This window comes from Zootermopsis nevadensis, unplaced genomic scaffold (assembly GCF_977971745.1).
Source record: "Zootermopsis nevadensis isolate Lab colony 2312 unplaced genomic scaffold, Znev_1.0 Znev_ptg000007l, whole genome shotgun sequence".
NCBI lineage: Eukaryota > Metazoa > Arthropoda > Insecta > Blattodea > Termopsidae > Zootermopsis > Zootermopsis nevadensis.
In genome coordinates this window covers 389,665-407,830 of record NW_028259139.1, presented here as the reverse complement: position 1 = coordinate 407,830, position 18,166 = coordinate 389,665, and the positions used below count along the sequence as shown (strand labels likewise).

The 18,166-nt window shown below is 38.9% G+C and overlaps 1 protein-coding gene across 5 annotated transcripts in view; it reads right to left on the bottom strand.

Moving 5' to 3' along the window:
• LOC110839273 (TBC1 domain family member 13) overlaps positions 1-18,166 on the bottom strand; it is a 50,685-nt gene that overhangs the window by 21,211 nt on the left and 11,308 nt on the right. For 3 of the 5 annotated variants that reach the window (XR_015533873.1, XR_002546408.2, XR_002546407.2), the window contains exon 10: positions 17,096-17,221. Coding sequence is in view for 2 of the 5 variants with exons in the window: in XM_022083346.2 (XP_021939038.2) it covers positions 17,156-17,221 (66 nt within the window). In the remaining 3 variants the exon portion in view is untranslated. Of the gene's footprint in view, positions 1-13,290; positions 17,222-18,166 lie in introns of those variants that run through there. The other 2 variants (XM_022083346.2, XM_022083345.2) reach the window with 1 other exon arrangement.

Here is an 18,166-nt window from a genome sequence, read left to right as displayed (position 1 = left end):
ATATGGAAAACAGGGCAAAGAGTGATTACATATTTTGCCCGCATTCCTGTTTTGGTACGAGACATCGACAAGCGACAAGCGAATAACTTCAGCTATGTTTTCGGAGAGCAGTCAGTATCCTAGCAACTAGACTTGCCCGGTCCAGCCCCAGGTTTTACTGCAACATCGGAAATCGAGTTTGCGAGGAGCGAGAGAACGACTGCGAGCAGCCGAGAGTGGGTAATCCAATTGAGGCGCAGTTCTGCTCCACGTCGCCTGCTAAACGAATCGCAAGTAATGCGAACAATTGCATCCATCCTCACAAGCAAAGCAAAGATTCAGGGCGGAGCACTGCAGAGAAAATAACAGACAAGAAGCAGTCACAAAGAGAGGGTGTTCTTTGAACTTCTCAATCAGAGAGATAGCTCAGCAACTTTCTACAGCCCTTTCTCTTTTCGCTAGAAAGTTCTGAAACCCTAAATCACCTACGACGTGTCGAAAGAGTGAGACATCGATCGAATAGTTTTTATTATAAATATTAGTGTATTTATATTAATGAACTGTAATGTAATGTGCCCAGAATAGTTCCCAGGGTCGGGACCTTATAAAGACCGTAGGGTATCATGAAAGACGGAGCGATAATCAGCTTCCCCATGGACTTAGTTATATAATCGTTATGAATTCTGCAAGGATTAGGCTAAATTGTCCGATACATAAAAACATACTCTCAGGACTCCTTCGGGCTTACAGCATTGCTTGGCTCTAGATAATACTTTTTAATCAGTGGCAGGTATGATACTTTTTCTTCACTCTGTACAGACTACAGACAGGTTTTGCAATCAATTATTTTTTTTTATATTTCATTTATATTTACAAAATTATATGCTTAATAACTGTATTTTGGTTTTGATCGACACTAGCAATTTCAAGTCACAGAAACACATTTTTATAATTTCCTTTTCACTTAATTTCTCTAAAGCCGAAGTTCATTTAAATAATATTTCGTATCTTAAAGAAAATACCACATTCCACTTTTAAAAACATCAATTCGTTTATGCTGTTTAAACAAATGATCGCTAATTCAATTCTAAAGGGTTCTTACGATGGTTGAATTACACTTAAAATTATTCATTGTCTCGCCTCTTCCCATCGTCCTTGTTTAAAAGAAGAAACCACGACATTTCGTAACTGGCTCCATTTCCGTTTTCAGGCGAGAGGCACCCACTCAGTTGAGGCCGTTCGATAAAGTTAGTCTCCATCCATCAAGTTTCCAAAATGTTGTGGTTCCTCCTTTTAAACATGGACGATGTAAAAATTCCAGACAATAAATAATTTAAAATTATCGCTGTTTACACAAAGAACCAGTTAAAGCCCACAAACACAACATGTAAATTTACTGGGCCTATTTGATAAAGCAGCTGGTACATATAAGTACCACTCCGTTGTAAGGGATTAAGTTACGTAAAAAATTGAAAACTTAAACCGTTGATCGAAAAAAAACAATTGGAATATATTTTGTAGCTTTTCTCCTCTGCTAATGCCGGGATGATGCCTTAAACAGACCATCGCTGCTTCTTTGACATCCCTCCGCACAAATCAATGAAATCGTCCGACCGTAAATGATTCGACGCTAGTTAACCTAAGCAGATGATAAAATATCACAAGCAAACATAGGCTTATTACAAGTAAAATTGCAGGTTGTACCATAATATGATGTTTTCTGTTGTTATTTGTTTTGAAAACGGTTTTCAAATAAATATAAATAGAATGATCGTGAATGACAAATTACGAAAAATCACAGGCTCTTCTAGTCAGCTAGTGATTTCGTCATGTCTTTTTTATTTGTATCAGGATGTCCAAACGGGTTTGTGGTCCAATCGGACAATGTTATTAAAAACTCACTATGAATAAATGAATACCGTCTATTCCCTTTCGTTATGCGTTCATTGCACGAATGCGCTATGTGTTGGTTGTGCCTGTCCGTCCGTCCGTCCGATTCAACTCGAGAACCAGTGAACGGATTTAGATAAAATTTTATGTGGAGGTTATGCTATTCTGTACGACCTCAAAATTGTATTACTAAATATCCTAGTAGCAGTAATATCAAAATTACGGATGAGGAAAATCGTGAGATAGACACTGTGGTGCCGCGATCTGGTAGCGAAAATGAGGACTATGTTATAAGGCGGATTTAATGTCCCTAAATGAACGTTGTAAAGAACGCACAAGGATATTTCTGTGTTTCCCGGTGCAGAATATAATTCCCCACCTGAAGTGTAAATTGAGAAGAGTTGGGAACAACACAGCACCAGCAGCATTTATATTTTATAGGATCTAGGTCGTACAGAAAAACCTTTTATTAAAATGAAATCTTCAACATGGCGATCCATGTGCAATTTGTGGCGGACAAAATGACACTGGCAGAGACCCGTCTCCGAGACTTTCGATCTTCCCATGTGCAGCAGCATCCCTCCGCTGGTCCATGTTCACTGACAACGGCCGTAGGTGCTCAAAGAGACAGTCTGAACCCACGCAACAATAACGACAAGGTAACCAAGTGAATTATTACGATTAAACAAAACAAATTATAGGATTTGAGACTTTCGCGTTGGTCGGTTTGCTACGGTAACCAGTTAACGCGGCTGATTGCCCGAGAAGATTTTATTGAAAAATTTTAAATTTACTTTTGTGTAGCTATACGTGTATATGGCTTCAATAATATCACCCCCTAAGTTTCCCAAAATGCTGTAAGCATCTCTTGTTTTCCCCTAAACGTGACGCTCGTCCTTCCCCCACCATTAAACACCTAAACAATATTAAGTGAGAAACAAATCGTGAAGCAGTTGGAGCGTAAAAAATTTATTAAGTCGCTTTATATTCCATTTTTCTTCAGTCCAAATATTTTATTCATCCACGACCATCGAATTAGAGTGTATTTTGTTTGGTAGTATCAGTGCTTGAAACATAGTTGATCAGCGCATTTCTAACGCGTTTGGAGTTCTGTCTGCTTCATTGTATTCAGCTTACAAGTTGCAAGGCGTGAACCTGTGTTACTGCAAAATCCTATCTCATTTTTACATGAAATAAACGAAATTAAATTTTGAAGTTGCAGTACAAACGACAAGCGTCGAGCGCAGTTTCAAAAAACTGAATCCACTTCAAGCAGAAAGAAAGAAAAGTTGCGTGGAAGAAATACCAGCAAAGTTTGACGTGTCTCGGGGGATGGGGGTGGGGGTGGTAGACTCAGTGGTGACAGAATTTGTAACGAGTTCTCCCCATCCCGTTTCGTCTCGTACCAATTTTATTCAATTACCAGCCAAGATACAGAGCGCGGAGTCTGTCCCCAGTTCGAGACGATTGAAAGGAAATCTCCACCCTTACATTTAAATGAGTTGTACACACACCACGTGACTCGGCCTGGATCATCCGACGGATTTTCCCTTACTCTGCGAATTTTGCAGAAATACTATTACATTCGTTAGGTCTATATTCCCGCTGCAAGTAACAGACATAACCTCTATTATCTCAGTAAACGCACTGATTAACGAAATAAGTTTTAAGGTTCTCATGGCGACACTAAGATGTGATATTGCGCTTGTAGTCTGGTAGACGTTTACCGATTTATACTAAACTGTTCAACAGCTTCCTTATTCAAAATAATTTCGCTTTTTATCGTCGAATTACCTTTAAGAACTTTTCTTTGCAGTTGATATTTCCATAATTTCCTTCAGATTTTCAACAAATCAAACATTTTTAAGCGAGGATTGTTTCTAATCTATGTTATTTTTAATTTATAACGAGTATTAAAATTCTAAACTCATAAAAAGCCGGAACTATGCAAGACGGCGATAACTATGTTTACAGTAAGTTCACGATATAGAATGCCATAAAATAAGCATTATGCCTGTAATGGCGCTTACACGCAAAGCAAAGCGAGTTCACTCATAGGTCCGTCTGCACTTAATTGGCTAAAATAGCCTGGAAACCTGTAATTTGTGGAGCTGATAAAAGTAGTTTGAAACGGGGTGTGTAAACTGGTCATGGATTGTGTGCACATTCGCCTCGCCAAGCCAAGACAGGGCCACAGTCGTAATCAAAAAGGACGGTTTGCGACGTTACGAGAATTTTTACACCTGAACTTCTAATGAATTATAATGACACGACTATTGTTCAAACTATCACATTATAGAAGTGCTCAGTACATTATTCCTATTACACATTAAATAGCATAGAAAATTTGGCCAGGATACCTGAAGGGAAAAAAAACCACTTGGAACCTAGACGTATAGAAGATATTATTAAAATGTGTGCGTGAGAGAGTGGATTGGATTTAATTAGTTGAGGACAGAATCCAGTGCGGGCCAAATCGATTTTAATCACTTTAAGCCAATTGGTAATTATACGTACCACCTGCTTTAATAATAAGTAACTTTACATTTTTCCCCACTTGTTGTATTTACGTGATTCGCATGTTTCACCGAGCAAACAGAGATTATTTTCTCAAACAGACTTAACCATTTGATCTTCGTAATGGAAAAGCCATGTTTTCAACACAAAACACTACCGTAATTAATTTTCTGAATCAACAAAGACAAAAGAATCTAAATATACGTAATCAGCGATTCAGGTTTCCATCTGTGTTAAGCATTAAAATAATTATTAAATCTTAGCACATTTCATTATTTAAAAAAAAGACGGAAATTACAATAACACCAGTGAATAACCGTGTCGCGTAATTTCAGCCTAATTCCTGTGATAAATTTTTGAACAGCTGATGTTACAAGGAAATTTCTCATGTGAAGGAATGACTTACATCATAGCTTCAAAAAGACTTAAGGTCTGTCCAGAACCGACTGCGTGCAAGAATAAATGTACAATTACCTTAAAGACAGTGACGTACGTCTCGGTTCCAGATAATCAGTTTTAATTGGCTGAAATACACAGCGCGGAATATACAAAAAAAATATATGCCCGTTTCAGGAACAAGAAAACAGTCGATCAGGGTTCTGATGTGTTACATGATGGGGACAGAGACGACCTCTGAAACGTCGGTTTTATTGTTTAATCATCTAACGCGGCTGATCTCAAGAGAAGATTTTATTCACACACTATTTCTTTAAAACTAATTTTAATAATATCCTTTCTACTCTCGCGTATTTAAAGTGATTTCTCCACTTTAGATATTTTCACTAAAATTTTGTAACAATTTCTCGTCTCCCCAAGCATCCAGCACATCACGTCCATCTAACGCTGCTTGATTTCATCACAATAACAGCATTTTAAACTCACAGGATGCTGTACGCGTGGACTTTTCGCTTTGACGGAAACAAATTACAGATCAATACGGCCACTGCAGGCTACGCGCTTATAAACAACTGCATCTGTACGCTTATCAACGCACAGCTAAATTCCTGTATTTGTTGGAGTTATCATGTTATAATGGAGAGGTGGAGGTCTCATCGAAATTCAGCCACAAAAGCTACAGCAGCCCCAACCCCTAACCGGAGTCTCACACACGTGACGAACCGCCTCACTATTGATTGCTCTGTGTCACGTTGGCGCCACATAAAAAATGAACAACAACCGTAAAAGAGGACGTGTTTGTGCTGCCATCTCTCGAGATAGAAATGGTCCTTCACAGTTCATATGAACCTTTTCAACATTGACGATATGCAAAATAGTACAGCACTGAAAACTTGTATGTGTAAAAATGACTGTCTTCTGGGATGCACCGTCAGAGATGCTTATTGCCTCTACGAAACGTCGGGCAATCTCTACTTAACTACACAGTGCAACATCCTAGCAACCAGTCATCTTCTCACTTACCGACGTGAGAACCCCAAACCTGATCGACTTAATATTCGACGTATATAATAGACCAGAAGTCAGTATCCTGCTCTCTCAGCTGTTATCTAAAGAATAGATAATTGATAAAGTTAAGGCGTTTGTGCCTCCTCAAATGAAATTACACAGCCTGGAATCACTCAGAGCATCTGAATATGCCTTACCGACTCTTACGAATTAGGCTTTGTGGCCTGTTATAATTCAGAAATTGCAAAGATTAGTTAGTTAATGATGTTTTGGAGAATAATTTCTAGCCGAGATCTGAGATTATTGCGGTGATGAGAATAAAGACTATTATTTTTATAGAGGCAGTAAGTTCCTCTGAAACTTTGGACAATACCTACCACGACATAAGCAGCTAACAGATGCTACATATTCCGAACTACTGGAAAAGTGTCTTTAAATAAACTACAAGTTGTTTAGCAGTAGGCTACAACATAAATATTTATGTGGATCAGAAATTTAACAGTGCTTCATCGATTATGTCCAAAATTAATGTTTTCTGCAATGACGTACAAAATAAACAGAAAGAAAGCTTAGATTTGATAGTGGAGATGGTGTTTATCTACAATATTTTTTAATTATTTTGAGTACTCTAAGGCTCCGGTGTTAGGACAGCACCGCCGGAAGGCGTATAATCTATCAGCTGGTTACGTTCAAAGAGAGATCGATGGTTACACACGAACTCTCGGAAGCATCAAATATCTTCTTTGTTATGTGTCACTGTTAGTTCACCACACAAATGAGTTTGACCACGTATTTGTTTTATTGTATTTGTTGTGGAAACGTAGGTATTTCCAGTGCTTCTGAAAGTTCATCAGCTAAGGCCTAAATGTACAATTCTAACCTTCGCTTGTATAACATCGGCGAGAATTGCAAGAAAGTCACGTCACGTTCATAAACATGATTCAGATTTCTATTTGGCGTACAAACATTTAAAATCAGTTTGATGAAAGAGATTTTGCGGTGTGTTACGACAATATGGGCCCTATTTATTGTGAACAATATCTTGATAACTCTTGCTTTCGAAGTCCTTCGTGTTTCTAAAATGTCTTTATGAGACGACTAAAGTATGTGAATATTGCCTCCATCTTCAGGACTAAAATAAAGCTGGAGGAATTATGCACCTCCGAAAAGTCGGTTTACTCCTACAAGTCACAGAATCTCAAATCTCATTAGCAATGTATAAAGAATTTCTTAAGCTTTCATGCTTTTTGAGTGAAGTCTGTATTAGAAATCGTTCAGACGGAATTACGCTATTCGCAAATGCAACAGAAGAACGTTACTTAATACATTTTAAATAGATTACGGTGAAAATAAATCCTTTTCATGCACATATTTAGGAAACACGTGCCACTCAAGAAGAGGCCACACTAAGCTTTTGTGTTGTAAAATGACCCACTAAGGGGGCAATTTGAAACAACTGAATTCCTTCAATTATATTTTAACGAAATGGTTCCAATTTTTTCACACGTCCAAACAGGATATGTGATGTCAGAATAACTGCAGTGTCCCGGCCTACACATTTCAAAAAGGATTAAAACCCTCCATGGGTTCTCCCACTGAGATTTCTGTACGTATTTCTTGTATCTCCACCCCAGGTACTCAACGTCCGAGGAGAAATGATTCTGATTTTCCCACAACTGAGGGAGTTCCGGGAGGCATCAACCAAAACCGGAGTCTTTACGTCGCTTACAGCTGCTAGACAGACTCATCGTGACGATTTCTGATAACTCTGACTTCACAGTCCTGAAAATGGATTCCAACAACGAACCAAGGACTGTGAGAATTATCAGTAGGATCAAATTGCAATGCCAAACAAAATACAAGTATCATAAGCGGATGATTTAGAAAGAACTTCATGTACTGATATAGTATGGGGGGGGGGGGGGGGGTCCAGCAAGTTGATGTTGCAAGATACAATGGCATGCGCACTCTGTGTTCAGGGAGAACTCCATCCCCGGACTGCTATTGGTCAGATTGTGCCACGAGATGGGCGGAGTTCCGCCAGATGATTGGCAGTTGCTTTCCTCGACTAGAATGTCTTCAGACAGGGACAAACACAAACGCAACAAACAATCGCGGTCCAGCCATTACGGATCTCCAGCGACGGAAATGCTCGACAAATGATTGGTTTTCACTTATCTTGTTTCATGTTCCACTCTTTTCCCAAGTATCTCATGCGAATGACTGATGATTAAATGACTGATTCCGACAGAAAGTCAGCGATTGACATCGAAATCGATGAAGATGAGATGCACAGGGCATGTAGCACGCATAGGAAAAATAAAAACGCCCATACAATTTAAGTCGTACGCCTGCAACCTGAACGTAAGACGCCACCTTGAAGATCTGGGCTTAACTAAAACGATATAATATTAAAATGGATCTTATAATAGTACATATAAGTAAATATCCTGTAAAGCGGTGAATAGATGGAATAATAATAATAATAATTTTAAAACTCAGGGGCGATGTTTGTCGCTGGTTCGTGGACGTACGTCCCCTAATAAGTAATAATAATTATTGGATTGAATTATAAAATTCAGTTCTTTATTTTAACGTGTTAACTCAATAACTTCCGTAGCCAATTGCAGAATCGGCACAGGACAAATAAGAAACTCCAAAAAAGTAATTACGGACTGACCGATTTGAACAAATTAGGCTATGACGAAGGGTGGATGGTAAATGCCGTCGCCTCTCTAATTAGAATAATAATGCCAATTATTCTTAGGTAAATCATTTTCCCAGTCAACAATTATGAATACTGAAGTTACATGATTGTGATGATGATAATTCAATTAATTAATTTATTGCAAAATAATTAACAATTAAATGAGCTAAATGTTATGGATAATTAAAATAATAATTAAATTAAAATCAGTTCAATTTTGGACAAACAACATACAAAATAAAATATTATAGTAAATAAACAATAAAAAATAACAATAATTATTGTTTAAACAGCTGACTGACCTCAGTAAGCAAAATACGACCTTAAGATGTCGATGCTCCTACAGACTGCATCTGGCAGAGGGACTGGCCTTGAAATTGCGTTGTACTTAAAGGTAGAGTAGTCTCTGATAGACCTAATACTAACTGTATCAACAAAAGATGAGCAAATAATTTTGCCTTTAAAAACATTAACGAGGAAAAGCGCATCCGGAATACTCCTCCTTAAATGCAGCGATAAGAAATTTAATCTGACTAAAATATCGTCATAATTATAGGCACAATAATACAGAATGACGCACTTTAAAACCGACGTAATTTCGTATTTGTAGCATCACAGATATAACTGATTACACGGGGAGACGTCTTTGGTACGCTGATGGCAGAACTGACGTATACTCGAAGAGCCAGGAATCGGTTTTTGTCAAAACATTCTTTTGGCGGCCCAGAGAGTTTTCAAGTAACTGTGTAACATTACTCACCGTATAAAGTTTAAAGACTCCAGACACTGTTCCAGTTGATTCAGAAGGTATTCAAGTACGATCTATAGATATTCTGTGTTTCGGAATAAACATTTATCTTAAAATGAAATTTAGCCAGAGGAACATTGTATTTCATTGCAAAAATCCTTTTCACACAAACTTCCAGGTACCAAAATGTAACACACAAAGAGCCTCAAACGCTGGATATAGTACGGAAGAAGTTCGAAAAGGGGCTTTCGACGTTTCAGACAGTCATTTTTATACGAAATTCAGTCGAATAAACGATTGTCTTGCCATGAGAATGGGAATGAGGTGGAATGTTTAGCTAATTAGTTACTCTGTCGGTCGACGAATTCCCCTATAGGACCCGAAATTTCGCCTACCGAAGCCAGTCATCTGACCCTGTCCTGAGCTAGAATCTAGTTCACACTCCCACGTAGTCTACCTCAGACAAATCTTGCCCCTGAGGAAGATAGTGCAGCAAATATTTCTGAAATGAATTTTCTTTTTAATACGTGTTACATGCATTATACGGATTTCGTGTGAGATATTATTATATATTTTGCATGAGCGTCTTTTGTGTGATGGTGAATAGCGGTTTTCTGAAGTTCCCTGATGTCGTGTTCGCCCGGAATGTTGGCCAAATATTTTCTGAGTGACCTGGAGACGGTTCCAGTTGCCCCTATAATTATTGGGATTACTTCTGCTTTCATCTTCCACATTCTTTGTATTTCAATGAACTCCACTTTCTTCTTAATTACATTTCTATCGGTTGGTACTGTTATATTAATTAAGAGACAAGTTCCATTTTTGCTTCGAATTATATTATTATTATCATCATCATCATCATCGTATTAAAGCAAAATTTTAACTTTAGTCCACACAAATAAATTGGACTATTACTCGCTTACACAGTCATTGGAAATAACAGCCCTCAGACCTAAGAGTCTTTTCTAAACGTCGGATGGGGTTAAAACATCAGAGTCAAAGCCGGTTATAGATTAAAAAAAAGTAGCTGAATTCCGCGGTGTCGACAATGAATCTCCTAGCAACAAGATTTTCGGTCTGCATGCATCTAGTTAACAGCTGACTGCCACAACTCGCTGGCCCGCACGGGCGGAGCGGGGGGGGGGGGGGCGACAATAGTCGGGTTATTGAGTTAGCACAACTCTGATTTTCACTTGTTTCTCAGTTGCTCACAGCCCGTCGGACCTGTAACTTTGTTCGTTTGCTAAGGGGCTTCTCTAAAGACCGTGGATGTGTTCCGGTAATCAAGTTACTCTCTGGCTGTCTATTCGCCCGACCATGCAATCGCCTGTATAATTCCCATGTGGAAGCGAAGTTTAGTGAGCACGGCGCTGTCCAAACTGACTGACAGAACGACGGTCCGTGGCTTACATTTAAAACCTGTCCATAAATGATCCTGAGGTTGTAAATATGAAATCTCTGATTTTGGTTAGCAGTCGGCGAAGTAAAAATTAGGCTGAGTAGGATCTGAGGTTTTCATGGCGGTGAGTCCGAAGATGGCGGTCTTCTGGGTTGTTGTGCCGTGTAGTCTGGTAGAAGTTTACGAGCCTAAGCATGAGTAGGGCGATCGCCCTGATGATGAAGACAGCAAGAACATCTCAATCGTTTGTTATCTTCTACACGGTGCTATATAACCCAGAAGACAGAAAGTTTTTCTTTTTTATAGCCTAAACCAGCGTCAGGCCTACACGAAGTCCATCTTGTTGGCTAGTAACTTCATCAAACATTTCTATCTTATGTCCACACCAAAAAGACATCACGTTTCATAACCACGATTTTGGACGTTCATATGCAACCCTGTGCGACGATTCTCCTGGATTTTTCTTCCGCTCCAAGGTCAAAGTGGCATATGGTCCGGGTGTTCAATCCAGACACGCTCAAAATATTTGTTGGAGGTGCGTGGCGATTTGTGCAACCCTGTTCCGGGTGTTGTGTCATGTTGTGACAGCTCGGACGTGTGGCAGTAACTCGATTAACCCCCGCGTCCTCGCCCACACAATCACAAACAATCGCTGTTCACCCTCCAGACCCTCGTGACGCAATAATAATATCCTCCTGTCTCATTGACTGCAGAGCGTCGCAGTTAACCCTTTAAGCGCCAAGAATCCGCATCTGAATAGTTCGATGCTATATTACATTTAAATAACGTATTTATATTTATTTATTGCAAAGGACAATGTTGGTACACCAGGCGAGACGCTGTTACGACTGATAACTTATCATTTGTCTCACTCCCTTGGCAGTGTCTGTTTGTGCAAAATCTTGACTGACGAATCAAACAACCCGACGAGGATTTTCCGCAATTTATCACTCATCCAACTGACTTTAAAATACGTAAAATAAACCCAAAAGGGTCAGAATCGGAAATTTTATCAATATTTATGAATTTATGGAGAGAAAAATTGCTTAAAGAACCATGATTAAAGTAGAAGGCCAATCTGTCAGTTGAGATGATACTCAATGCATACGGAATGGCTTTCCTCTGAGACAACTTTCTTGTGCAGAAATATGAGGTGGAAGGGATTTGGAAGGAAGCAGTTGTCGTCTAACCCTGGCATTTCCCGGAACGTACCGAGGGAAATCACGAAAAAATTATCAGAAAAGTCGATCTTCGGGCTCAGATCCGAACCTGGGACTTCCTGGATACTCAACTTGAGTACCAACCACTCGACTGCGACGTTCAATAAACGAAAAATAAAATTTATGTGAGCATAAAACGAAGTAGCCCTAGGGGCAAGAACGTACTATAAAAGTTTTTTTACGCGGTCCGGCAACACAACTTTAATCCACAAAATCTTTTTTAAAAGCTGATATCGTGTAATTTGAGGCTACAGCGCCGTTTATACCCACGCAGAAGTTTTCTTGTTTAGTCATTTTATGTTCTAGATAAAGAATGCTTTAAAATAAGATCCCAGCTGGAGCCATGGCGCCACGCCCACAAGGAATAAAAGCAGAGAGTTTTGGTATAGAAACAAATTCACGGTCGATGTAATTGTAATTTTACTCTACGAAAAACTCGAGTCTGTTCATTAGCTATGGAAATGAGTGGGCGAGATTAAACAAGCAATTCTTATTCGCTCGTGACTTGAAACACCGACTGAACTTTCTCTGACATCGGATATAATCAAGTGCGCAGGACATTTATGTGGGTGTTCATTATTTCTAATCTGAATAAATCACGAAGAATGTACGACACTGACTTCTTTCCACATATTTCGGTCTATGCCTAAATTAGACTACAAAGAACTACGCACTTTTCATTAGTAGGGGAGCCGGGGGCAGAACGGGGTATCGGCTTTACGTATTTCGTCTGCAATGCGTTCCTATCTTTCGGGGCCGCCGTGAAAACCTCAAATCCCATATGCATTTACAAACAAAGTACTTCTTTCATTAAAGCATTTAAATACGCATTTTTGAAACAACGGGTTACTGTATAGCAAGTGCAGGACCAGACAACGCATGTTGTAAACGAAACCAATCACGTGAACAAATTATACGTGATAAAGTTCAAAGTTCAAACTAGTTCAAAGGAACACAGACAGAAAGGGTGTTGTTGCTAAGTTCCCCCTCTCCCCTGTGATAAGTTTCAACATTAAAGAACTGTTCAGATTGTGATTAAATAAAATTAAGAGGTCAAATACAGTTAGCCCTCGATTTGCGCCGATTTTGAAACCAGCAAGTCAAAAATTACTATTATTTATAACGTACTGATTCTTATACGAAATCGTAATTCTTACGTAGCTGATTTCGAATAAAAATTATAAATACAGTCATCCCTGCAATTACGTAAGTTTCGTTAACGCGAATTTGCTCCAATGAGATCGATGAATCGGTAAGAGCTCTTTGTGAAACGCAAACTTTTGAATATGCGAGTTCGCTCTTACGCAATTTCATTCATTTCATTTACTGATGTTTCACGGCACCTTTCCAACGTGTTAACAATATATTTAAAAAAAAAGTAACTATGATTTTTTTAAAATATATTCAATATGGTTCATAACACATATAATTATTAATGGTTATATTTCGATTAAAATATTAACAAACTCACTGCTGTAAAAACAAAGAATTTACCAAAGCAGTAGTTTTCAACCTGTACAGTTGATATATTTTTACTCCGCTACAATTATATAAGCTTTTATAAAATAAAAACATCGTATAACTGAATGTGTGGGAATAACAGGTCACATGTCGGCACTTTTCCAGATTGCACGTGTAAAACCCGTGAACTTGTATGAGAACACGACCTCGGACGTGCGCCATCTTGGAACATTTACAAATCGTATGACCAAGGTCACATTTTACTGACTGTAGCTGCGCCCTGGCGGTAAAATCTCAAACTACCGTTAACAAGAAACCACAAAATTTGCTGCTCCCACAAATTCCTGTGCAAGATTTTTTAGTTTGGGAGTAAACAGCCCAAAAATAGAACTCACAATTTCATCTACATCATGAAAGAGCCAGACACTCGAAATACGACGCTAACCGCGTATTATTTAGCCAGAAGAGAAACCAGGATCGTCAGATTAATGAGCGATTCATTCTTTCCCTGTGGCAAGGACCTCAGATTGGAACAGAACCAAAGGTTAACTGAACGACGGAGCAGGAAAGGGGAGTTTTCAGTGACCACGTGCAGAAGACGGTGGCCGAAACTTTCAAAATATTCCGGACTTCTACTCTAGCACGGAAGCGTTGGGCTAAAATACAAATTTTTAAAAATAATTATAGTATTTTTGATAACATAAAATGTTTTTAAATAACCGCGAACTTTCCTTCCCTCTGAACCACTTACATTTGCAAAAAGGATGAAAAGGGCACAAATCAACGACAAAATTTATATAACTTTAGCGTCTTCAGTAAAAAGAACTCCTGTAATTCCCGCTTGAAAAACAGCGCTATTTGACGTCTTAACTCTTTGAAAGAGTTATTTTCCAATTTTAAAAAAAGGTCAGATTTTGTGACACGGACCCTTTTTATTCCCACACAATCAATCAATTAAGATCTTACGTAACACAAATAACAAAAGAACGTGTAATTCAAATAATAACATGAAAATATTAAGAAGAATTACAGTAGTCTGGACCAAACTGGGTGTTGCAGGTTGAAGGAAAACAAATACATAAACCATGTAAACAAAAGGCATTGCGACTGGGGCATAATATTTAGAGCCCTTTACCCCTCCCCCTCCCCCTTGTCTTTTACATCGAACACGCAGATTCAACCAGACTACTGCACAGCTGGCCGCGCGCCAACCAAACAAAATTATAATTTGCAAATACAAAAAATAAGTAACAGTAATTGTCGGAAGAAACAATCAAAAGCTAAAACAAAAATAGATGGAAAAGTAATACAAATAAGTACCTGACTTACGCTCAGGAAACAAAGCTACAAAATAAATGATACAATTAAAAGAAATTTTGGCACACAAATGCAAACGCGTAATATAACACAAAGAGAGACGCTTAAACATTGTCAAAGCGAACAGAATGCCAGAAAAAAGATTTCTGAGATCACGGAGAAATTCTGAAACTTATAGACGTAATTGAAAAAAATACGAGAATACTGGAGAAATCATTTGGAATGAATGGAGGCAGACGAGCGGAATTCAATTACGAGCCAAGGGCACGAGACTTTGGGCAACCACAGGCAATGGGGAGACCCAAGACTGCACACAGGAGCGTCGCTGTCGACCACAGTCTTAACATTTCGTAGGAATGTCATCTTCACATTCTAGGAGAACTGAGTTACGGAAGGGAACGGAGGCTTTTAAAAGGAGTTCTTACGAGGATAAGGACTTTGGACAGAAAAGGGTGGAGCAGACGTGGTTAAAGTTTCCTTCATTCCTCGAAGCACAAATGAGGCCTCCGTGAACTGATCGGAGAAAAACCAACCTCTCGCACTATCCTCGATTTCTTGGCAAGACAAAATGTCTGCTCAGAACGCATGAAAATGGTTTCAACTGAGTGTCTGTTACGTTCTTTACATGTCATTACACGTAATAAAACAAAAACTTTCATGTCAGTACACAACTGCTCTTAGCCAAAGATTCGCCCATTTCAGATGAATTTCGCGATAATAATGCGATTTTGGTTTAATATAATCGAAGAACATGCACCAGTTCTTCATTTGCGTCACTCTAGTCCTAACCTCAATGCAGTTACACAGCCAAAAACAGATAAAATGGTTGGTGTTGAGCGACAGCAATGCAGGTTATAAAAACTGAGCGTCGTGGGTTAGGTTATGTTAGGTTAGGTAAGGTTAGGTTACGAGAGAAGAGGCTAGGCGTGATTTATCTGCCACATTCCAACACCTGAGGAATATCAGCTCTTAATTTCAGGAAGATATCTATCATATAAATGCAGAAAGATTTGGATTTCACGACATCGTCAACACAATACTAAATGCATGCATCACGTGACATTGCACCCAGAAAGGGCGACTGTTTGCTCGGCTGCTATTTCGACTTTCATTTCTTTGCAACATAAAAAAGTATCGAGAGCCAATCAGTTTATTCGTCATGATTCAACGCAAACAGTTTTTTCTGTGAGGAAGTTCAATTCAAATGTTGACATAACCAAACAAAATAAAAGCAACTTCAAACGTTAAAAGCTTTTTATAACCGAATTAGTTCGCTTGATATCAATTAGTGGTTTTTACTACGCAAAAGACGCCTAAGAGATGCGTTCGTACGTTCCCCTGAAGCTTAAATGATGCGTTTGGTCGATATTTCCAGACTAAAGTTCGAGATTCTTTGCTGCGTACATGGCTGTCGCTTAGGCCACGACACTCGATAGGCGATTACAGAAATCCGTCACACCCGCTCACACAACGCATCATTCAAAATTTAAATGTCAGGTGTTTTGACCTCAATAATCATTACTTTCTTCAAAAGATGGCAGCTGTTTCAACTCATCATATGAGCCAAAATCCAATTTCTTTTCGTTATACGAGTTACATTTCATATACTGCACCCACAATTTTTGGAAATAAATATCAGTTTGGGCAAAACATTTACGTAACATCAGCCAAGTGACCGCCTTCTTGCTACGCAGTCGACGACTCACAGAAATAAAATCATATTACTCCGCTCTGATGACGAGAACTGTCATCTACGGTTCTATGACTATCAGCGGATTTTCAAACACGGAATTCCCAATATCAATTTTTGTAAAATAAAATTGTCTCTTTGCTTAGCGCCGAACGATGAAGACGTAATACGAGGCACGAAGGAGATGTTCCGCATCTCGTAACTTCAGCACACAGACGAGTTCTAATCACCTTTAACAATACTGACGTAAACAGAGAAGAGAAAAAAGACGGAACAAAAGAGAGTCGAGCGCTTTGTAGAACCTCGGCAAGTTATCACGTGTTCCGCAAGAGGAGAAGTCCACCTTCCTCTTAAGCGACGTGCAGTAATAGTTAAAAAACCAGAAATATTAAGGACGTGGAATTGGTAAAATATCGACAAATATATTACAAACTGATTACTGTGGATGTTCTTCGGTTGACGGACGATAATTTTTCCTGTGATAGTCAACAGAATGTATCAAACGACCAGACATTGGGCAAGAAAGATCGATAAGAAATGCGACCATCTCACCAAGCGACTACGAAAACATTAACCGAATCCCATGACATTCGTACATCACACACTTTAAGGAGCGATAAATGACAGTCCCAGATGGGCCAAAATATGGCAACGTCAGAGAGTAAATAAAATGATTCTTTTGATGGCTTCCTTATTAATGCAGTCCGTACCACAACCCAGCATTACTCGTACAGTTTACCATTTTTTTTTCCCTTCAAATTACCTAATCTGATTGTCCTCCAACTTGAATTCATGTGACGATAAAAGAGACAGCTGGACGTACTTAGCCAAGACCCGCCAAATCTGCAGCTTTAGACAGCAACACTTGGATGTCGCTGGACGGGAAATTCTGCAAGGAAAAACATTCACACAGCTTTACGAAACAGCTCCCATTTTCACTTTTACAGAAGTGCAAAGTCGTGCGTCACTTGCGTTTCACATCATTACATCCTCACTTCAAATCTCAGCACGATCCTGTGACAGTATTTGTCACGACATTATTTTAGACAAAATCACAAATTTTTGTTATAATCATAAAAGACTTACACGGGTAAACCTCGATTTGCGCCGCTTTTGAAACCAGCAAGTCAAAAATTACTATTATTTATTACATTTTACAATGTTTCTCGTACTCATTCTAATACCAAATCGTAATTCGTACATCGCTGATTTTGAATAAAAATTATAAATACAGTCACCTCTGCACTCATTGCGAGATAATCTCCTAAAAATCTGCCAACATCGCACAATAGTCACGTGAGCATTGGTCACTCTTCAGGTGAGTCATTTGCATTCAGCCTGATAAGTGAGTAAGGAAAAATGCGCTCAGGTCGCTCCTTGTTGACACATTGAATGTGCTGTTTGTGTTGTTCGACCACTATTCTGCAGTAGCAACTGTTTTATATTTATAAATTGCAGAAGAGCCACCAAGAGAAGTGAATGCGTTGCTAAAAAGTTGCGTTAGAAGATAAGATGGATGTAATTCGTAGAATAGAAGGTGGTGATACCCGTCGTAATGTGTGCAGAAGTACGAAGTTGCCTCCTACCATAATGAAAAATTCATAAAAATAAAAGTCGACGCAACAGGCTACGAGAGTAACTAAGTAAACTTTTTGAAAGAACAGAGAAATTACTGTCGCTGTGGGTGGATGACATGAATCAAAAAAACATTCCCTTGACTGAAATTACTATCACGGATAAGGCGAAGTCAATTTTTGAGGAACTTGAGTCGTCAACGTTTGGGTGCCGGGAACGCACGTCATCGACTTCCCATTGATTCACATTACAAAAACAG